This window comes from Electrophorus electricus, chromosome 2 (genome assembly GCF_013358815.1).
Source record: "Electrophorus electricus isolate fEleEle1 chromosome 2, fEleEle1.pri, whole genome shotgun sequence".
In the NCBI taxonomy this organism is placed as follows: domain Eukaryota; kingdom Metazoa; phylum Chordata; class Actinopteri; order Gymnotiformes; family Gymnotidae; genus Electrophorus; species Electrophorus electricus.
Genome location: NC_049536.1, coordinates 14,553,757 through 14,576,788, shown reverse-complemented (window position 1 = coordinate 14,576,788; position 23,032 = coordinate 14,553,757). Strand labels below are relative to the sequence as shown.

Genomic DNA, 23,032 nt, shown 5'->3' with positions numbered 1-23,032 from the left:
GCTCTCCAACATGAACCCTAAAGCTTCAGTCATGCACAAGGCCATTTTTAACCCAACTACATTACTGCATCACCACTACAATAACTAGCTAAATGTTTTAGCTCATGGAACTCAGTACTTTGCCTTTATTTGAATTATTGAAGGAGTCAGTAAAAGTGTTCCCGAATTTGTAAGTTTTTAACATTCCTCACTAATACACATGGGCACTCTCACACACTGTCTGGGACTGATCCCAATATTAGACTGCTGCAGCTCAGAGGCAGAGCTGCCCACTCGAGTGGTAGCTGGGCTGAATCCAGGAACAGGGACTCCCCAGCAGAGGCCTGGCAGTCTGGGTCACACTGGCACTCCAGGAGGCCAGGACAGGCGGCCTGGCACAAAGCAGACCAAAATCTAGACACCGTCACCTGGTGCAGCTCCGCCAAGTTATCCTGGCTTTTCTCCCAATAGCAAACCTTTTGCACGTTTAGACACAACAGCGAATCTGCATCAAGGGCTTCCACACACATTATGGTTTTTGTTTTCATTTTGTGTTAGTGACAACTAAACGTACAGTCCCTGTAGTTGTTCAGAGCATGTTGATGGCACAATGTCCGGAGAGCCATCAGCAATGCCTAAGCCATACCTGAATTGTTTCTTGGGTTATGAGCAATGCATGGTCTGGTTCAGGTATGGACTGGCTCTGTAAAGGATTAATTGGGTCAGAATTGATCCCTTTAAAGCTTCATAAACTAACTCATTCACACACACACACAAAATCAAACAGTCTGCACAGAAAAAGATTTCTGCACAGTAATCATACAAAAACTATTTTTGGGCTTAATCTATAGACTGTGGATAGCTGAGCTATTTGTAAGCATAACTGTCCAAGTGCAGTCACAATATGTGTGTTTGTAGAAACATAAGTGTCAAGGGTGTCTCCACTCAATCACATTAAAGGTCATCATATTTCATTTAAAATAACAATAGCTGCATTGCAATCAGGTATTCCTATTTACATGCAACACAACACTTAATTTGTGTAAAAAACGGATGATGTTAAGAGCACACAGATCTGACATTAATGCCTTCTCACCATAGACACCATTGGAAGTACTTAAATGACAATGCAAAAGCACAAGTTGAAATTTGAACGTTTTCTCTATATCATTAGTGGTACATGCGATGGTGCAGTTACTATTATCAAGAGGCCTGGCATAGTTAAATGTTTTGGAGCAAAAATAAATAAAAACATCACTCACGGTAAATTAGACATAGGCCAATCGAGCATGTGAAAGATAGTGACTGCAAGTGGATGTATGTGAGAAATCATTAGCACATTATCACATTAGCCTACAGTACTAGAGCAGGGCATTCCCTTCATCACCCTCTCCAACACACGTACTTTAGGACAACGGCACGCAACACAAACACTGAATCAGTCAATTAGCCCCTGAGCTTCCTATTAACCTCTTAACAGGATGGGTGAGCGGTCATTTACTCAGAGATACCATGCCAAATTCTTGTCCTGCATAGTATCTTAGCTGTTCCCAGGACTGCGTTCTTTTGCGTGGAGATCTCTGATGTTGCTCCTGGGCCGTGCTGCAGCCATTCTCCCGGTCTGAGAGTCACAGCTCCTTGTGCGCCGATCACTACTCATGGCCTGTTGTGCGTGCTGTTATGTGTATTGTGCGCTTGCCCTCTGATAGTTAGCTTGCTCAGGCCTGGGGCCAGTCTCAACAGCTCTCACACACACACACACACAGAATACTGGGCTGGCATGTGGGGAGAGCTCCAGTAGACCTCACCCACACAAGCTGATTATTGCCTGGCCTCCAGCAGCACCAGCTAAGGGTGGGGTGGGGTGGGGGTACAGAGGGAGAGAAAGCAATGGAGAGTAAACAAGGCGGTAAGCAGAACTCCAGACATTTCACAGTGGCTGTGCTGGTGCCACCAACATTCAGCTGCTGGCTTGGTATCAGGTTTGAAAAGCCTGCAAGAGGTTTAGCCCAAGCAGGGGAAGTAGTGACGGAGGGTGTCACAATGAAACGAAGGAGGCCGAGTGGAGGATGTACAACAGTGCGCAAAACTGATTTAAGTGCCAAGAACATTTTTTAAAATGGCCCACGCATGCACCAGGAAGCATCCATGTTTTAATGGTACACGATAACACCAAATGACATTCCTCTGTGGAAATGTTGCTTACCCCATCTGTCATGAATGCCACACAGAGGGGCTGAGGTAATGTCAGCTGCCATTCTGCTTCTCCATTGTGTCCATAACATCTCCAGTAAATCAGACGCATGCGGTGTCATATCTGTAAGCAAGAGTCTGTGCGAGGCAGACCGTTTTACAAAAGTAACCAAATCTGAACAGCATCTCGTTTTTGCTGTAATGTGGTATGTAAAAAGGCTTACCCTGCAAAAGATTACAGAACAATTACACACTAAAAAGGAGAAAAGTTTCATAATTGATCATCTCTGTTGGCCAGTACAAATTAAACACATTTGCACGAGAATAAATAGGTTGCACTTTCCCTATTTACTTACTAGTCTGGAGCCCTCAGCATTGGGAGGACTGAAGAAACAGAGAAAGGCAGAATGAAAAAGACAACAAGAAAGAATAGAGTGAAAGCCAAACTAGTGGAAGGGAGGGACTGAGGAGTGGGGATGAGCTAGAGCACATTTGTGTTTCAACAGCTCTGACAAACATGTATGAGGTTTTACGTCCTCATTCTCCCTCACACTCACACACAAACACTTTTAGCACTTGCATAATGGCTAACACTTTCTTTTTGATAAGAAAATTGAGGGTTTACAAGAGAGCCGTGTCTGTGGTGGGGACAGTCTAGTGTTCGTAACGAGCCTGAAGTCAGTTAATAGGAGGGCAGGGTACTGCCAGGCCCCTGTACACCACCCTGCTCAGACACTAGAAGAGATAGGACATTTCCCACTAACACGGAAGTACAGCGGGGTGTACTGATGTCACATAGAAATGTCAAAGGTAATGGTGTTTACCACAATCAATCGAATCTCATCCTAGTAGATTCTACAGTGATGGCACATTCCAGAACTCCTTCTTGACCTCCTGCACCCTGCGAGGTGAGTGGGTCAGGAACCATGTTGGAGAAGGCAATTTCATTTTTTCTTTTGAATTGAACCCATCAGATGTACACACAACTTCACTCTGCCTCTCTCCTGCCCAAACTCCCAGGAAGGGCAAGAATCAAGCGTGTGTGAATTCTACTCTCTGGCTCTGTCTAGTACATACAATACATGAACAAGACCAGTGCACACAGCATCAAGACACAGAAGCACACCTCTGGAATGTGGTAACTTACACATAATAACAGATTTTGATATATGAAATTCTACTAGCGGGAGGATCCTACTGCTCCAACATCAAAGCTATGACCAATCAGATCCCGCTGTTAAACAGCTGTTCTTCAAAAACCTCAGTGTGCCAAGGTGATGCTGTGATCGCACACAGGTACCACCGTGGTCCTATTGTTCATTAGTTCTTAGGAGCACAGCACAGCTTGGAAGTGTGCTAAATGCAGGAACAGGGTGACACCAATCCAGAGGCAACCCTTAACAGCAATGGGCGAGTCGCCATGTGTGCTGTGTAGTGGTAACTGACAGGCCTCGTAAGAGTCATTGGGAGTCATATATTGTATGATATATATTGTATATATACTGTCATTTGGAAGATACATAGAAAGGCCAGGAAATTGGCAAGCTAATTTCTACAGAAAGAGGCGAGAAAATGTTCAAACAAACAAACAAACAGTTTTCACCAGAAAAATCAGTTTCTTCTAAAGAAGCAGTTTAAGTGAGCTTCACAGTTCATTCTTACTGAATGATGCTACTTGGAATCCTGTAACTGACTGGGTTGTTTTGTTTTGTTTTTTTTAAGCATCGATGAATATCAGAGTTCCTATTTTTAAATATTTCCTATTTATGGTAAACCTATTATTCTAAATAAAGAAGCCAGCTGACCAGTTAGAAAGACAACAAAGCATGTAAAATGTACACATGTAGAATATAAGGCCACAGGAAGTTACATTAGATCAACATTTCACCAGAAAGTTCCTGCACCAAGCAAGTACTGGTTGGGGTTAAGTTCATTATCAGCTTTTTTTTTTTTTTTGAGTTTCATCATACTGACTTCCCATTATGGAGTGGGAAGTAGCCCTAATGCTCTCACAGTACAAGTCTGAATCTCATGATGCACAACTGCACAAATAACTTCAGTGTGTTCCTTTAAGTAATCATAGATTCATGACCCTGCTTGCTTCGTGAGACAAGCCTGGGTCTTAGGGTTGCTTCAGTGTGCCTTGACATTTAAAATATGTTGTTAGAGCACATTATGGTTAATACCTCACCAAGTATCATATACAGTACATCGAGTATGGGTTACATGCGAGGCACACCAGTATGTGTCAGTCTTTTTACAAAACCTAGGGGCTTATAGAATAAAATCTTATCTTTACGCACTAATCCCGCGAGGCATTCGAGATATGAATACCGTTGAATTCTTTCGACTTGATAATACGTCAAATGCGGTCTTTCACGTCTAGATTCTCTCTCCTGTCATGTTGCTGATGTGCAAAGGGTCATACAGCTTTGAACTTTGATTTAGTTTAATCTAAATTCGGTATACGGTCGGATAAGGTCCAAAACACTTCCTCTCAATGTCCGGAGTCACGGTGGTTCCAACGCCCCTGGTCCTTGCGCAACATCCGTGAACTCCCTTCGACTACCACGTTGGATTCTAATAAACCAAGCATTTATCCAACATATTAACATGGATACACTTTTAAAATCCAGCAGTTATTTTCGCAATCAACGCATTATAACAGAAACCTAAACAACCAAGCGCACATTGAAGTAATATATTACTTCTATTTGGACAAAGACAATAACTGGCCAAGCTCACAGCCAGCCAAGGTAGCTGCTAGTAAGTAGCCAGTAAAGCAGTCTATGGTTACGATGTTCAGAGTACTGCCTTCAAGAAACTCCGGCTTTCAATTTGTCTTCTTACCTGTTTATTATGGACTATACAAAAGAAAACTGTTCGTAGCTACTGCTTTCTGAATTCGCCTTTTTGACAATATGTAAATCGACCCGTCCTAAATCCGACTGAACAGTGGCAGGATATGTTAGCATACACTTTTGAGGACATCTTAGAAATTTAGGCAAAATAGGCTCAACTAATTGTAGAAAATGCTTATCCAAATATTAGCCTCTTTGCTATCCTACCAAGAAGGTGATGTTACAAATCCTAACAATCTTGGTCTGACCACATTTAACTGCAGCTGTAATTATCGGTAGTGAAATGCGTGTAAAAACGGTATAACAGCACTGGACAGTGATACCTTTTTTAAATTATGTTGAGGTTGGAGAAACATAGCGGCTAGGCCGCAGACGAAGCCTGGTAGACGGAGTAGACTCTGCGCAGAGACATGTATCCTTACCTCATATAGCTGCGCAACTGCATGGTTCTCAGTGGAACATAATATTTAATGTGGGAAAAGGAAGTGGGATAGGGACACGTTCAAAATACACAAGAAAGGTCTCGGAACTATTGGAGAATACAACGTGAGCGCGAGTAGTCACGGGGCCGCTCTCCTTCTCACCATGAAGTCACTGCCGAAGTTATCCTCGCCTCTCTGGTCCCCTGTTCGCATGGCATGAACCTCTTGAATGAACTTCCTCAATATATTCGCCTGGTCCATCCTTTCAGTCCCTGAACAGTGGTGTTCCCACGCTAATTTAACTATTCCGAATACAAAAAGAGATAGAAAAAAATAAATTAAATAAATATCGTAAAGAAAAAAGCGTTGTCTGACAATTATTCCAACATCTTTATCGCTCCATAGTCCTCTTTGCTTCCCGATGAAAATAATGTAATCCAAACGCTTACTGCCTCAAGTGTAAATAATTTCTCCTGTAACCCACCAGGCAGTTTATATTAATATTTCTGTATGTTTTAATAAAAATAAACACCGGTTCGCCCCTCCCTATCGCCACACTGCCACACTAACAACTAAACTCTGAAACAAAACTGGCTGGACCGCCCAAAAGCCGCTACGACACGTTGCCACCCTCTAGTAGGAACGGCGTATTGCAATTGGATAGAGTTTGTCAGTCGGAGATGGGTTATTGGGCAAAATAATACGTCCTTCTAATAAATGCTAACATTTCTTGACGTTAACTGGGAAAATAAGCTGTCGATCACGTCGTCAGCTCAGTGAGCATCTTATTGGTAGAAATCGGTAGGCACCGCCCACCTAGATTCCACTCATGCTCAGTACAGGACTGCCTACCGCAAATGTGACGTGTGAGTAGCTTTAATCGAGAAACAAAAACTGATCTCATATATCTCTCGTGTGCCAAACATTATTTCTTCCAGTTATAAATCATATTTGCAATTATTACATTATTTATTCTGTCAAGCATAGGACGTAATGTTTTGTTGATTGTATGTGAATTAATAATTAGCAATTCTGACGACAGAGTATAATTGCTCAGATGGGTCAGTATTACATGGTGAGTTTCACCAGAGAATATCTGATTCTCTAACAGGTCACCAAATTCTTCGCTCATCAAAGAGGTTGAGTATTTGTATCTATATAGTTCAAACTGCCCAAGCCCAAAGGGTAAAGGAAATAATTTGTCTTAGGTAAAGATCATCACATCACACTGCTGCCATAACTACAGTCTCGTGACCTATTTTATGTCTATGTTTCAAATAACATAAATTATTTTCAGAGAAGAATTTTGTGCTAATGTCATATTTCTTATACTATTATAACATGTTTTTGCATAATGCAATTCAGAAGGGGGATTTGATAGGAATTTACCCCTCAAACTAATACTATACTCAAAACCAACTATTATTTAGTAACTTTGGCTTGTATGTGTCCATGTATATGCGAGACAGTGTGATGCCTGTAAAAGTGATATATTTTAGTACATTTATTATTTGAAATGTGGTAATTAGTAAGTTTAAATGCTCTAAAACCTGGGCTCCAAAGGCTATGCTTTATCAATACTGCTTTACGAATATTCATTGTTTTAATATGTGTATTTCAGTGAAATGTTTGTCAACCAGTGGAAGCTCAGTGATTACGGTACTTGCCTTGTAATCAGAAGCGCTGCCATTTCAAGCCCCTCCACTGCCAAGTTGCTGTTGTTGCCCTAAGCAAAGCCCTTAACCCTCAACCCTCAAGTTGTATTCAGTCATAACTGTACGTCACTTTGTATAAAAGTGTCAGATAAATGTAAATAATAAAATAGTCCAGATCAACTGTAGACACTTTGACTCCTAGATATCTACTGCCATACAGTTTTGTTCCAACACACCTAGTTCTAATATCAGATGGTACTGGAGACCATGATTGATGGGTTCAGAAGTGTTGGATTAGGGTTAGCATATACACTTACCAGTCAGTTAATTATAAATACCCCTTTTCTTGTATGATTGCAATTTGAGTCAATCTTTTTCCATGAATAATTTGCATTAGCCATCCTCTAGCCCTTCAAGAAAAGCCAGTTCTACAGTTCCAGTGATGGCTAAATAGTTTGGCTACCTATTTTTAACCCTGAGATGTCACTGACATAAAAAACAAACAAACAAACAGCGATACTGCTGCGCCAGATAAACATGTACCATCTCAACACCCACAAGCATGCCACTGCCATTTTAGCATTAACATTGTACTGCAGATTCCAGTCAGCCATAGCCCTGTGCTCATAAACTGACCAGTGATAAATAGGCTAGAGGGTGGCTGGTAACCGATTTAAGCCTTAAAGTAACTGCACACCTATAAAAGTGGCCAGTGAGTGTAGGTGTGAGGTATGTGTTTGTAATAAGGTAGACAGCAAGTGTATAGCTACCATAAATTATCTAATTGTTATAATATTCCACTACAGTGTTAAACAAAGAACTTTCTAAAGAAAATATTACCTTTCAAAAAACGTATCTGGTTTGTTTTTTTCTGGACACACGGCAGATTCAGAGCCTGAAGTGCATCATCATGAGAGCAGAGTTAAATGGAGCCTTATTCATCAGTAATTCCCCTCAGCAGTCTTGAGAGGCTACAATCCACTTAAGCAGGACAAGACTTAATAAGGAACCAGTAACCAGGACTGTTGGGTCCCCAGGCTCTTTCAACAGCAACAAAATGCCCCATTCAGACTGGTTTGTTTGGGAACACTGGACCCAAGTTGTCAAAGAGCCAACCAGCCCTCCACAGCATCTGGTATAACACCCTCATAATGCCAAAAGAGGGGGCATTAGAATTCAGACAGTGAACTGGAGACACCTTGGTCCTGAGGCTGAAAGGAATTTCACCATTTCTCCTTCACAATTTTTTCTTGTTCCTCTTATTTACCTTGTGTACTCAGAATGCCGTCTACAGCAATAACACTCTGATGGTGAACACATTTGCTGAAAAAGTTTGGTTCATAGCCAAGTCGGAAGGTTTGCAAGAGCAAATGGAACTTGTACAGTTTTTCTTCCCTAAGAACAAAAGGGTTTATTCTCCTCAGCTGAGCCCCTATGATCAATTTTTCACTCATCATCTGCACAGTCAATAGATTTACTGTAGTTTAGTGCTCATCTCCATGGTGACAGAGAGGCTAGGTGTTCATATTATTTGTTAATATTAACAGATTTTCTGTTTGGATGGTTGCGAAATGTAAATGTTGTAAAATGTAAATAAAAGTCATTTTCTGGAATTGGTCAATTGTGAATGTATGAATGTGTGAATATTTAATTAAATTAGTAAAAATAAGTACAAAATATAAAACTGTTTAGTTGTAATTTGAACAACAGGTTTATTGATGACCTAATGTGCAGTAATTCTTTTAATCTTGCAGTTAGCTTTGGAGAGATGTGAAAACATGCCACAATTATTAAATAATGACGCTGTTTCAAGAAAACAGCATATTTGAACAAGTAATATTAAAAGTACAAATGCTTAAATAAGGCATGTAAGTTCAGTAGATGCATGACTACTTTCCGCAGTTATTTCCAGTGTCTGACAGAACAGCTGATAGGGTGAATAAACCCTCAAATGAAGTCCGTGCAGACTTCTACAGAACAGCTTCCACCTTGCACTTCCAGATTGTTTACACAGTAGCTTGTTCTGTCATAGTCTGCTTGGAACATGAAACTATAGAAATGTAAGAGGGCTTTCAGACCACCGCATAACAACTCTTGAGGCTTGTACTATGATGCAGCCGACACAATATGCTTGAGCCTTAGGATGTGAGACTACGCACACTCAAACACAAACACACAGACGGAATGTGTGATAGGGGGAAGTGAATGCAGAAACAGCGGAGCCATCCCTCCTGCTGCTTTCACAGTTCATCAAAAACAGGTCAAGCAATAACAGCAGCACTCTCAAGCACACAAGCCCCAATGCCCCAACCCCATCATGCACACACAAACACACATACATGCATACACGCACACACACTCACACACTCACACACACACGCACACACACACACACACACACACACACACACACACACACACATACACGCACACACACACACACACACACACACACACACACACACACACTCACACACACACACACACACGCACACACACACACGCACACACACACACACATACACACACACACACATACATGTATACACGCACACACACACACACACACATACATGTATACACGCACACACACACACGCACACACACACACACACACACACACACACACATACATGTATACACACACACACACACACACACACACACACACTCACACACACTCACACACACACACACACTCACACACACACACACACACACACGCACACACACACACACACACGCACACACACACACACACACACACACATACATGTATACACGCACGCACACACACACACACACACACACACACACACACAAACACACACACACACACACACATCCAGCACAGGGCCTTGCCTTTTACACAGAGACCCAGCAGACACTCAAGCTTGATTTACTCTTGTGTTTGGAAGACTTCGGGATGACTTGGAAGGAGATTGGTGAGTTTGGACACTTCTAAAATGCCTGGATTTCACTTCTACTTTGTGCATGTCACACACACACACACACACACACACACACACACACACACACACACACACACACACACACACACACACACACAAACACACACACATACATTAAGCACTTCCAGATGCAGACTCCCAGGCAGATGTGAAAACACATCTGTTATATTCTACTGATAATCAATACTGTTCATAATAGTTTACATCTAAATGCAATGAAGAGACCTGAGGTTTTATGCCTCAAGTCCCTCTGTTCTTCTCTTGTACCATTTGCTTATTCTGTGCCAAGGTAGCCATTGCCTATGAGTTTTAAATTTTTCATAGAATACAAGTAACCCCAGGCCTAAAAAAGGAGGAACATTATTTGATGATGGTTTCTATACCAGCTTTCACAGGTGGAAGCAAATAAAATATTAAAGTCATATGAAACCATAGGAAAATCACAGGCACTGCTATGACAAGCAAGACTTGAAATGAAAAACACAATATAAAATAAAATCACTGATGGTAATATGTATTAGCTTTGTATTTGTGTGCTCAAGTGTATGGTGTGTACACACATCTGTAGTGTATTTGTGTGTGTGGTGGGCAAAAAGCTCTTCTGCAGTGATGTGGGGTAGACCAGGCTGAGTGAGTAACAATACTCCACCCATCATCTTGCCCAAACACAGACAGACAGGCAGAGAGATAGATAGGGAAAGAGAGAGAAAGTGCAAGGAATTAGTACTATGTATTGTGTAAAGATAAAGCTACTTATTTATTATTGTAGCTATTTTGTACAGAAATTCAATTTTGACAAGTAGGTCATAGCTTAGATACTTCACATTTTAATCTTAATGCAATAAGAAAGCTAAATAATAATCTTCTTGTCTGAGAATCAAATCATTTCATCCTCCCTTTTCTGAAAAACTGAGGGGAAAAGAATGATCAAGAACATAAAACAGTAGAAAGCATGTGACGTTAATGCCTTTCTGTAAAAATCAAATCACTGTAAATCAATAAAACTTACTGGACAAGGCATGAATACACTGATGCAGCGATCATGAGTATAAATCTCACCTATTATAAGTACGCCAATAACTACCAATAATACTGTAAATGATTTTGCTATAGTAGTACTTGTCATAATGAGGCTGTTTGTGTGTATGTGTGTTTGTATGCAATTGCTGTATCTGTATTTGCTTGTGAGTTTGTATGAGGGGTCGTCCTGTGTATGCCCATGCGGACAGCAGCAGGGTGTATGGGGGGCATGTGTGTGCGTGGTATGTGGAAGGGCTCTCTCAAGCTTCAAGTCCACCACACTCCGGGAAAAGGAATCCTCTGTGAGAAGAACACAGAGAATATGCAGCTGAGCAGAGGAATGCATTCCAACAAGTCTCAACATAGCCTCCCAACAGAGCACACAGTATGCCTCCAGTGCTGTACTCCACATACACTCACACACACAAGCGTTATTAAGCAATCTCATGGACCAGATATATAGGGGTGCTTTTGGCCTGTTTCTGTGTCAACTTGTAACCTCAAGCTTTGGATTTGTTTAACCAGAGCAGGTACAATCATGCAGCCACGGTCACTTTCATTCTCTCTCTCTCTGCTTCTCTATTTCCCTCTCTCATCTTCTCTTCCACCAGGTCTTCTCTCTTTTTAAACACACCCATTCATTGCTGGTGAAATAGTGAGCATGAGAGTGCCTGTGTTAAAATAACTGCCCTCCAGCTACACAGCGCAATACGCAAGATTGTCCCAACAAGTGGCAGCTGAACGAGCAAAACGATCTCTGGCATTTCAGTGCTTCAGATATGCTGTTCGTTTTCCACACAAACCAACTTCAACACAAACACTGTATCATTTTGCCCAATTTTATATGTAACATTTTACTAGGCCTCCCACCCCAATGGAAATTCCAAAGTTCATTTCTCAGTCAAGGCAGTGTGTTCTGGAATTACAGGAGAGGGTTTATAGACCTCTGCTGCTAATGGAACTCATGTTATTGTTTGTGATGGCAGGAGGTCTCACTCTGTCCATGTGGTGTGGTAGTGTCAGCTTCAGACTGTAAATCAGGCCTCGGGCTATAATGAAGTAGCGAATACAGCGCCATGCTGTGAGTAACACTCTCCTCAGCAGACTCCCAGCTTCCTGGCTCCTGTCTGCCTCAGCCCCTCTGTACCAAATAACACGTCTCTGTCTCATTTTAGCCTTCCAGAATTACCACATATACTCAAGCAGGCTCCCCACTGAAGTGCACCAGTAAGACTTGTCAGATTTAGCCTTCACAGTAATTACATCCCCATAAGTGTGTGTGTGTGTGTGTATGTGTGTGTTTATTCCTTTTTATGAGTTACTCCAATGCCACAAAAGATGTATCCAACACTAAGCTACATAGGTAGTTATGACAGACCCCCCCCCCCCCAAAAAAACCCTAACAAACAAAAAACAAAAAAACAACAACAAAAACATATCCAGTCAAGCAAACGCTCTGCCTAAAACAGTCATCAGCTAGCATGACAGAGAGAGAGAGAGAGAGAGAGAGAGAGAGAGAGAGAGAGAGAGAGAATTATTGACAGTGAAGTGGTATTTTGTCAGTGGCAGAAAGCATCTAGTAAAACGTTCAACACACTCAGTAGCTTCATTATTAGTCCCCATTAATTACTGCCCACAGTCATGATGGACTTGTTAACATCTTGTAATGACCTAATAAACTATAGCTAAATGCATGCCTAATTTCTGCTCATCAGCGCCTGGCTGCTCTTGGCCACTCGCTGTCAGCCTGTCTCCTATAATAGTCCTCCTTCCCGTCTATTATCTAAAGCCGAGGGCAGTTGAACAGCCTTCACTTTTACGGGTCAGTCGGCGGGGTGTGAGGACTCCCTGTGTCACGTCGAGGAAAGCCTGCTCCTGCACGCTGCTAATGAGCCAGGAGCGTAACAAATCACAAATCTGCGTTTAAAGGTTAAGGAATTGTGCAATGGCAAGGGCAACGAATTTACACTTCTAAAACCAGACCAGTTTTCTTAATAAAACTGTTTTAACGGATTTCCAACAGGCTACTGCAATATGTGATGATTAGAATTAGGACAAAGTTCCACTTTGTTGTGTTGTATTATGGCGCCATCTCGTGCTCAGACACCAAAGAGTCACAGAGAGCGCGTACATATGACAAACCCTGGATTAAATTATACTGACTCGTCGAAAATACGTTTTAGTGTAGGATTAGATTTAATCAGTTTATCCGGGCCCTTGAACAACCTTTCCACGACCACTGAACCAAAAGCATACGGGATTTGAAGTTCTTTGGTCTACAGATTAACACTTCACTGACGTCTGAACAGAGACACCGTAGTGCGCAAATAAAACCACATACACAGCGTTTATTTCTCTTAGTTTCATTTCCACACGATTCTGTCTGTATCGGGTGACACAACGTAGCCAGGGCGTTAAGAATTCCGATCTGTAAAACTGACACCGTAGGCGGCCTATCGGAACAGCCAATTTCATCTGATTCCAAAGGGGCGGGCAGAAGGGCGGCAATTACAGAGCATTTTGTTCCGCGATGTTGTTTTCTTGGACTTTTTGGACGTTATGTTCGTTGGTCATATTGATGCATGTGTCTTAAATTGGGAGCGGATTATGAATGACGGTTGTAAATAGAGTAGCTGTGCGGAAATAAATCCCATGTAGTGTTGTCCAAGAAACTCCGTGATCACACCTGCTGATGTGTGAAATCGGTCCGTTTCCTTGAACAAGCCGGGTGCAGATATGTTAAAATTAACCCAAACTTTCGATATTAAGAAAGACGTTATTTCAAGTATTTCAGCGATAGAAGAGACTGTACGAAGTCAAGGTAAGTGCAGAGATGTTTTAACCGTTGATCAGTAGGCAACAATGAGAGTATACATTTTTAGTTTTTGTCACTGTGTGAACATTGTCGAAAGTAATCTAGTAGCGCCGTGTGTGCTCATACGAAAATTTGCATCTGCTCTCTTTTAATGTTTCCTCCTTTAAAGGATGTGGTGGTGTCGCCGACACTCGTATCCTTAACGTTGAGAGGGATGGAGGCGTTGTGTATCATTGGAGAGTAAGTTAGGGTACTTTTTTTCCCCGTAAAATCGCTTTAATTTGACAGGTTAAGCGTCGCAGACGCGGAATGTGCGACCAGACATGAAGGTCCCACCTGTACAAATCCACTTATTTTTAGATCATCATGTCCTTGTTAATGACGCTAACGATTGTTTTCACTCTAACCGACAAGGGTGCCACAGGTACTACCAGAATCGGCAAATATGACCCGCATACGAAACAGAATAAGGTACGTTTGGTGTTTTAATGTTCTTGAAACCGAGGTTAAACTGTACGAAAGCTGACGATAGTAACTGTCAATTATTCATTTGCTGCACCAAAACTGAAACGAAAAGTACGTAATTTTGATGGGAGGGAAATGAGTCTGCACACCTGCCAGTGGATCCTTGAAATGGAATTAGCTAATTCATGGGCAAATTGCAATGTGAATAATCGAATAGACAATTAACATTTGTAGTAAAAGGCACCTAGCATCTAGAAGACATGCTGCTTATAGTAGTGGGACACTCCACTGACCACCTCCTCTCTCCCCTCAGCTGCTCTTCACTTTTGACAAGCAGGTGTGTATTTGCAGTTGCTCTCTGAACAAAGAAGAGACTTTACTGGGTAAGTTCCCCTTTTCAGACGACCTCATCTCAGTTAAGTGCAAACTGGTATGCTTGACCAAGGACATCAGATATGGGCCCTTTGTTAAAATGCCTGTTTCACTTAACCAAAGAGTTTTACATATATTGCAGATGAGTAGATGCTGTTGAGCAGATGCTTGTGGAAGTTACTAATGAATGTATTTCTATGTATTGTGTATGGTACCTTTTTATTAAGACTTTCTTGGCAATAGCTAGTTGTAATTCGTAGTTGTCCTCTCAAGCTGTCAGTCTGATCCAGTCTACACAAGGAGGAGAAGAACGCTTCAAGCCAGGTATTGAAGCTTGCACCCAAACCAGCATTCACTAGTACAAGCTATCATAAGCTGTAAGTTCCAAGTAAAGTTCTTAAGAGTGACCACTGCAGCTGCACAAGACTTGAGCTGATCTGAGAAAGACAGTCTAGATGACATCGTCAGCCTTGGTACAAATAGACAAACCTCTTGGTTCACATTTTTCTTCAAAGACCCATTCACATGACCGAGTTGATCATTAACCTGCTGTGTTCGTACTGTCACGAACTCTTGAGTGTTTTACAGTTAAACAGTGTTTAGTAGTCATGGGAAATATGTAACACTGCTTTACTCAGAGTTTTGTTGCCTCTGTTGTTTTTAGAAGAAATATTATTTATGTATAAATGCTTTTATTCTTTCATTGGTGCTTAGGTTAATTTGAGTTGAGATACGAAGTGATTCCAATCCATGATTTTCATTATGTTTTTAAAAAACATATTATAATGTCTTAGCTGGATATAACATTGGGCATTAGTCTGCAAACCCTGATGTGTTTCTTTTCTTACGTACATTGACCACCCCCTTTATTAGAAAGTTCCTTGCACCTGCACTGATTGGACACTGGGGTTCTCCTATGGGTGCATTTTATATGTGCACAGTTAAAGACTGTGGCCCATGTGTTGGCATGCACTGTGCCATATTCATTGGTGAGCTTACTATGCCATCATATAGAGGAATTTAGAAATGAGAGGTCTGCAAAGCCACTCAGACCTTTCAAATTCAGAAATTAATCTTCCTTTCATTCTCTCATATTCACAATTAAACCTGTGGCCCTTCGCTCCTTGGACCTGCGCACTACCAATAACCAGCATAGGGTGACATGGAAGTTAAATTGTTCAATAAATGTAAAATTTACATTTAAGGCATTTAGCTGACGCTTTTGTCCAAAGCGACTTACAATTATGACCTCGTACAACTTGAGAAATTGAGGGTTAAAGGCCTTGCTCAGGGGCCCAACAGTGGCAATTTGGATGTGGTGGGGCTTGAACCAGCAACGGAAGTACCTTAACCACTGAGCTACCACTGCTTCTGCACCACTGGACCACTGAATAAATTTGGATGGGAGAATATTCTCAACACAGAATTACTACTGACACAGTTGTGGGTGTTATGCTGGTATACATTTAAAAGGCACAGCAGTGTTGCTGTTATTTTTGCATGAGTTGGTGCCACTGCTGGGCTGTGAGTTGTCTCCATGCAAAAACATCCAGCCAGCAGCTGTCCTGTGTTTAGACAGTGCCCATAGATGAAAGTCTAGAGCATAGATGTCAAACTCTAGCCTGAAGTGTAATTATATTTGGCCTGTGAGAAAATACCGAATGTCTACTAGAGCTGCCCTGCCGGTAGACAGTGCATGCACCGCTAATATTACAAATCCCGGAATGCTCTGCTGGTGCATTGGCGCGTCAGTCAGGACCCACAAGTGCCCCCTCCTCTGTTGATATTCATTAGCGACCTCATGCTACCAGTCACATCGGGCCACCCCTCCCAAAAATGGCCAAACAAAAGGTGGAAAACAGAAGCTTTCTAGAAAAGTGGGAAGCAGAATATCCGTTCAGAAATGTAAAGGACAGACCTATTTGTCTTGTGTGCAGAGCCAATGTAGCTGTAACCAAAGAATATAACATAAGACACTATGAAACGAAACACCACGACAAGTACCTGGACATGGCATGAAAAAGTAGAGGAGATGAAATGAAGTTTGGTTTCATGACCGACTATGTTCACAAAAGCCATATCACAAAGTGAGGCTGCTGTAAAGACTAGTTTTATTGTGGAAGCAGAGATTGCAAAATCAGCCTGGCCCTTTAATGAGGGAGAGTTTGTCAAAAAGTGTCTGATCAAAGGTTGTGACATTGTGTGCCCAGATAAAAGGCAAGCATTTTTAAATGTGAGCCTTAGCAGAAACACAGTAGTTGATCGTGCATGTGATCTTGCCACAAATCTACATGAACAGCTGATGGAAAAGGGAAAAGATTTCATTGCACTCTCCCTTGCTGTGGATGAGAGCAGCGACACATCCGATACTGCCCAGCTCTTCATCCGTGGAGTGGACTCAAATCTGTGCGTTCCGGAGGAACCTTTGGGATTAAAATCAGTGCATGGCACAACCACAGCAAAAGAAATCTTTTAAGAGGTTTCCAAATGTGTAACTCAAATGAGGCTACCTTGGGATGAACTTGTGGGACAGATGGTGCACCCGCGATGTGCGGTCAAAAGAGTGGCTTGGTGGCTAGGATACAGGAGAAGATGTGGTGGGGGGACTGTGCAGGTGAGCTAACTGTTTATCACTGCATCATACATCAGGAATCGTAGTGTGGCAAAGCCCTGAAAATGGAACATGTTATAAGCAAAACTTAAGTTTGTTTCCATATGAAAATATTCATCATTATATCTGATGAGAAGGAAAAACTTCCTCAGTTGTAGACATTTTTTCAATAAATATCAAGGTTGGCCTGTGACTTTGTCCAAGTTTTTAATTTTGGCCCACTGTGTATTTGAGTTTGACACCCCTGGTCTAGAGGATAGCCAACACAAACTATGCATGCCAGCACATAAGCAAGTCTCTAACTGTACACACACAAGGTCTTTTCAAATAAAGACTTTTAAAATAAATTGGCTAGTAAATGTCTATGTATGTATGTATGTATAAAGTAGTGTAAATACACTACATGTGAATCACGTGACACAGTTCTAGTTATGTTAAACAGATTATTAATGGTAGTAAATAGTTTGTCAATGAATGAATTATGGCTTAGAGCATTTTAAACACGAGTTGCAGGGATTACATTTATCTGATATGTTTTTCTCCTTTTCATCTCTCCTAGTTTCAAAATTCCTGACTCTCCTTATAGAAATACACCCATTTAATAACACTAGGGTCCTAAAAGCTGTGGACTGCAGGGTCAAAGTTCAGGTAGTGGCAGTGATTTTAATGATGAACATGACTTAAACCTGTATCTTCCTCAAAGCTTTACAGCTGAACTGATACATATAGTATGTAACCTTTTTATAAGACTGTCTATAGCTTAGCTAATTGTTTACAATTCTAACTCTTTTCAAACCTACCACTCTATTAAGCATGCCTCCTTTATGTAACGCTTCAAACCAGCAGATGTAAGTTGTAGGTTGTAATGCAGTACTTTGATTTCCCAGTTCAGGAAGGCAATGGTGTTAAAGCTGTTGATGTTTCATGCCTTGCAGTTCCTGTACCCTCACTCATCACGGAGCGCTGTGCTGGAGAGCCATTTGCTGCTGGCTGCAGAGGATGGCTGTATGTATTGGGGAAAGTGGGCTTGTAGCATAGTGCATCACAGTGTGTTTCATCCCTAAGGGGTTGGGCTTGGAACTTCCAAGGATAGACTGTACGCCATTGTGTCCAATACGCCCATGTGATGTTTGCATGAGATTTTAAAAAATGTTTGTTCAACGGTGTTTGACAATAGGCGATTCTCTTTCTTTTGTCCAGATGTTGATCAGTTCCACATACCACTGGTGAAGCAGGAAGGATATAGAGTTGTGAGTCTATGGGGATGACGTATACGCATATAAAATATTTGACAAACGTACATTGAATATTACAGTGAAAGGGCTCATTTTATCTAGTGTGTTAATTCTATCTATGCACGAACGTACCATGTAAGAGCACGCGATGTGCATGCCACACGTGTAAGAGAGAGCTGCAGGGAAAAGCACCGGTGTGGATTTTTGCCTTTGCGGCTGAGTGCTTCTCTCGGCCCGTTTGGCAGGTGGTCCGGAGCCCCGAGCATCTGGCGAGAGACAGAGTGGTGGACGAGGCGTGCTGGCTGCAGTGGGATTCAGGCCCGCAGAGACTCTTCTACCTCAGCGGTCGGGTCAGAACCCCCGGGGACCACACGACACCATTCACGCTGAGCTATAGCTATGCTGTTTGGCATAAGCAAAGAAACTGTTGCAGTCGAGTAGAGGAGTGTGAAACAGGCATGACAAAGGAAAATATAAAAGGTTTCTGAAGCAGAAAGGGGAAAGCATGCCTTCCTGTCTTTATGCAGCTCTGCTGTCAGTTGAAGGCGTGATTTTGGTTTGGTTTTTGCCTTGCTGTTATGGCATGGTGAGTGTTCATATTTCCTTTTCCATTCAGGAGAAATACCTGCTGAAGTGTGTGCAGTTTTTTCCCGATCGCAACTTTGAGACTGTGGTAAACTTTTTAACCCAGGTTTATCCAGTACATTTAATGGCAGCTAAAAGAGTTGGTTTTGTTGTTTTTACGACTGTTGTTTTTTTTTTGTTTTTTTTTTATGTTTGACAGTTTGAACTCTCCCTGGAACTGCCCAGCAATTCTTTCACCTCTGTGAGGTAAAGCAACAGATCAGTTGGCTTTGTTCTTGAAAGTAAAGATTTATTAAAAAACAGACTTGCACACAAAACATACAGTACATGTTAGTGACCCAGCCCATACTGTTGCCTGTGGTTTGTATAGGTTTGTTAACTTTGGACACGACCACTTCCAAGAACAGGAAGATCAGGGACTGAAACTGGTTGTATTTACAGACAGAACAGGCAAGCGATCTGATGACATTTAATTGCTGGGACACTGAAATGGTTTGGATTGCTGTTCACTTGCATATGTTTTATTACTAAGTAAGTGTTTGTTATTGTTGTTGTTGTTTTATATTCCTCATTTACCTGACCTGGGATAGAGAGTAAGTTGCATCACTCATCTTGCCAATCAAAGTCCACAGAATGAATGCACATGACTGCCTGATCAGTGAACCTTTAGAAAACTGGCTCCATGAATCAGAGTAAAAAAGGCTATTCCTCCAAATGACAAAGCTTCAAAGGGTGAAAGCAATTAGAGGAAGCATCATTTGTTTTTAATGATCCTTTGTAATTTTTATCAAGAATATAGTTCTGTAAATCTGATAAGTACAAAATAAATAATGATGGTAAAAAATGTGGTAATCCTGGTGGATCCTGAAATCCTAAAAGTACAATAATCATATAAGCGCTTAATTTCTGTTAACTTACCCACTGCAGATTGCCATAGGCATGGTTCTCTGAATCCTTTGTAAACGTTTGTCTACTTCTTTGTGTTTTAAACCTAATTGTTTTATGCTTACCCTTCTTAGACAACTGCAGAAGTCTGAATCATTCTGTAAAGCAGTGCCTTCAATTTTTGCTGTGTACTTGAACCCTCAGGCATCATGCACAGACATTCTGTACTTTCCTACAACATAATTTGTTGTACTCTCAATCTAGGATTGAAGACAAAAAGACAAAATAACACTTGATTTCACTGCCCCCAAAGACGTCTGTATATGAAACACACTCTCTGTTTCCTTTACAGGGACCATGTGTGTGTGCTACAGCCACCCTTTGAATGGGTATAAAGACAGCGCATACACCATTGCTTTTGTGCACAGAGGTAGCCTACAAGAAATGCCGCATGACTTGTAAATCGGCACACGTTGTTTTGGATGTGTATTGACAAGCGTGTGTTCCCACCCTGCTGCTCAGGCTTCAGTAAGACCTTCACCGTAGCTCTGACGCACACAGCTACACCTGCTGACGCACTGAGCCTCCGGACAGTCTTCATCCACCTGGGTCAGTGCAGGGCAACTGGCTGCTCCCACCATTACAAAGCTCTAGCTGGCTCAAACTTGCAGCCTCACACTTGTGCTTTCAGTGCAGTCTCTATTTTTTTGGACTCATTTTTCTGGTGGGGATGCACGTCGGATTATCCAATAGGAACCGAGGTGCGATCTGTGATGTTCACTTCCCCTCAGGGTATTACATCGTGGTGTATCTAGCTGGGCACTTCCTCCACCTGATCAACTGCAGACAGCAGGACCTGCTGTGTCACAGCCTCTTCCTGTCAGGTAAGGCCGAGCAGCTCCCGTTAGACCTGGCAGACAGGTTACAGTGGGGAAAGGGTATGAGCGCAATTCCCTGTACACTAATGAGTCACCAAAGCCACTGGACACAATGATGCACCATTGTAATTATGTATTGAGTCGTATGTGCAAACTTTAGTGAGGGTGTGTTGGCTGTCTGCTACTGTGTGCATATACTCTTCCTGTTGAGTGACTATATATATGTGTGTAACCGCTTTATTACAACATGTATAATAACTGGTCAGCAGTGGTCCTGGATTCAGAAAGGTGGCCAACAAATTTTGCAAGGCAACAGTGGGTTAGAGTCAGTAAATGTACACTTCTAAAATGCACCTGTAAGATGTGATGACCTGAAGTGGCCAGTTAATGCAGGTACAAATTGCAATAAATTGGGTGGAGAGAGTATGAACAAAAAACATCACAGTTTGCAGACTAACGCCTAATGTTAAATAAATCTAAAACATTTGAATCTTCTTTTAGAAACACAGGCTACGTTTAGGTTACCAGGCTAAAGTGAAAATCCTGATTTCTTTTTTCTTTTTTTTCTTAATGTGATGCCAATCTGATATTTTTTTTTTTTTAGGCTGTGAACACAGAAATCTGAGCCTTTCTAATCAGATTTGAGTTTGTGGTCCTGGATCAGATTCATCTCTGAGTCATGGCCATGTGACTTGAATGAGAACAGTCAGAGCAAAATGTGATGTGAACACGAGCTCGTTTCACATTGAACTGATCGATGCGGCTTGTAATGTGAACGTTGCTATAATGTCAGTTGTGCATTGTAATCTCTGTTAAAGTGGCAGACGAGTGCAAGTACCTGTTGCTGAGGCCTCTCCCTCACGCTGTGCCTGCCGGTCTGCAGGTGCCGATGCCCATGTGGATGGACTGGGAGCCGGCAGAGTGGTGGCAAGCACCTGGGACCGCAGGGTGCTGGACTGGCAGGCGGGCAGGATGTATGATGGTGACCTCAGCCACGCCTTCCTCCTCAAGCTCCTGAGCCCCGCCAGACCCCAGGCGCAGCGGCTTGCCGCCCTGCACTGCATGCTGGTGCACCTGGGCCCAGACCCGGATCTGGAGCAGAAGGTAGGGCTTGCGGTGGGGGGGGCGGTGCTTAAGGCTGTGAGATTGGTAAGAGGGGGCTGGAGCAGGGCACTGTATCTTGGGAAGAATACCTTCAGCCTGAACGCCACTTTACAGTAAGTGGGAGCTTTTTGTAAGGGAAACTAAAGTCCAGGATGACGCATGTGTTTGTTGCGTGTTGGGGACGGGTGCAGGGGCATACCAAGAGGCGAGCATTCCTAGGTCTCATTTATGCCTCTGTCCAGATAATTGAGTGGATCAGCGACAGCGTGATGAGCTTTGACGCTTTTGATCAGATTCAGGAGTTTATTCTGGGTGAGTGTGAGACATTTCCCATGCACTCAGGTAATGGAAGTATGCAAGACACTAACCAGCCCCCTCTGATTTCAGCATCCCTGTACAGGATCTGCTATCAGCAGTCCCTGAGTCTGGATACAGTGCTGCCATACTCTTCTGTGTTTGAGAAGAAGGTGATCAATTCTATTCCTACTTTTGAAAAGATTTTCAATGGTCTTCATTTAGATGAAAATATTTTGGGTTAGACTCCAAGTTGGTTCTTAGGCGGTTCTGCAGGGACCACAAATATAGCACACCTGACAATCATACACAGCACACTTCATGTTAGAACCAAGGAGTGTGTAACATAAGACTTTGTGCAACTTGAAACCCTCTTCCCATAAAGAGTAGTATATTCTGTAACAATGATCACATTGATTTAATAAAACTAATAATCAAGTATGTAATACTCTACGTAATGTAACTCTATGGTACATTTTTCAGAAAACTGGTGCGTTAGTGAAACGTACACCCCATTCTATCCTGCGTTGTTACCAGTAGCAAATAAGACAGTGATCACAGTGCCTATTGGGGTCAATAAGACATGAGTGGAGATGCTGGATGATCACCAGGTAGTCAGAAGGTTTCTGAATATCTTGTGTCTTATGAGAAAGATGGCTTCTTCTGTTTTGTGCTGCAGGAGCTTC

The 23,032-nt window shown here is 42.1% G+C and overlaps 2 protein-coding genes across 5 annotated transcripts in view; one reads left to right on the top strand and one right to left on the bottom strand.

Annotated features, from left to right (window-relative positions):
* Positions 1–6,013, bottom strand: part of ptpn12 (protein tyrosine phosphatase non-receptor type 12) — a 33,697-nt gene extending 27,684 nt beyond the window's left edge. For both annotated transcript variants that reach the window (XM_027030508.2, XM_027030509.2), the window contains exon 1: positions 5,618–6,013. In XM_027030508.2, coding sequence (XP_026886309.2) covers positions 5,618–5,716 — 99 coding nt within the window. In that variant the 5' untranslated portion in view covers positions 5,717–6,013. The remainder of the gene's footprint in view (positions 1–5,617) is intronic.
* Positions 6,014–13,600: 7,587 nt separating this feature from the next.
* The window catches only part of gsap (gamma-secretase activating protein), a 20,032-nt gene continuing 10,600 nt past the window's right edge, over positions 13,601–23,032 (top strand). Inside the window, exons 1-20 of one of the 3 annotated variants that reach the window (XM_035523638.1) lie at positions 13,601–13,923; positions 14,087–14,157; positions 14,332–14,388; positions 14,696–14,765; positions 15,028–15,078; positions 17,925–18,013; positions 18,301–18,370; positions 18,566–18,615; positions 18,846–18,950; positions 19,217–19,273; positions 19,385–19,431; positions 19,556–19,635; positions 19,776–19,778; positions 20,423–20,500; positions 20,593–20,679; positions 20,862–20,954; positions 21,832–22,052; positions 22,295–22,364; positions 22,440–22,519; positions 23,026–23,032. The exon at positions 23,026–23,032 is cut by the window's right edge and continues 74 nt beyond it. In XM_035523638.1, coding sequence (XP_035379531.1) covers positions 13,839–13,923; positions 14,087–14,157; positions 14,332–14,388; positions 14,696–14,765; positions 15,028–15,078; positions 17,925–18,013; positions 18,301–18,370; positions 18,566–18,615; positions 18,846–18,950; positions 19,217–19,273; positions 19,385–19,431; positions 19,556–19,635; positions 19,776–19,778; positions 20,423–20,500; positions 20,593–20,679; positions 20,862–20,954; positions 21,832–22,052; positions 22,295–22,364; positions 22,440–22,519; positions 23,026–23,032 — 1,471 coding nt within the window. In that variant the 5' untranslated portion in view covers positions 13,601–13,838. Of the gene's footprint in view, positions 13,924–14,086; positions 14,158–14,331; positions 14,389–14,695; positions 14,766–15,027; positions 15,079–16,107; positions 17,369–17,924; positions 18,014–18,300; positions 18,371–18,565; positions 18,616–18,845; positions 18,951–19,216; positions 19,274–19,384; positions 19,432–19,555; positions 19,636–19,775; positions 19,779–20,422; positions 20,501–20,592; positions 20,680–20,861; positions 20,955–21,831; positions 22,053–22,294; positions 22,365–22,439; positions 22,520–23,025 lie in introns of those variants that run through there. The other 2 variants (XM_035523639.1, XM_035523640.1) reach the window with 2 other exon arrangements.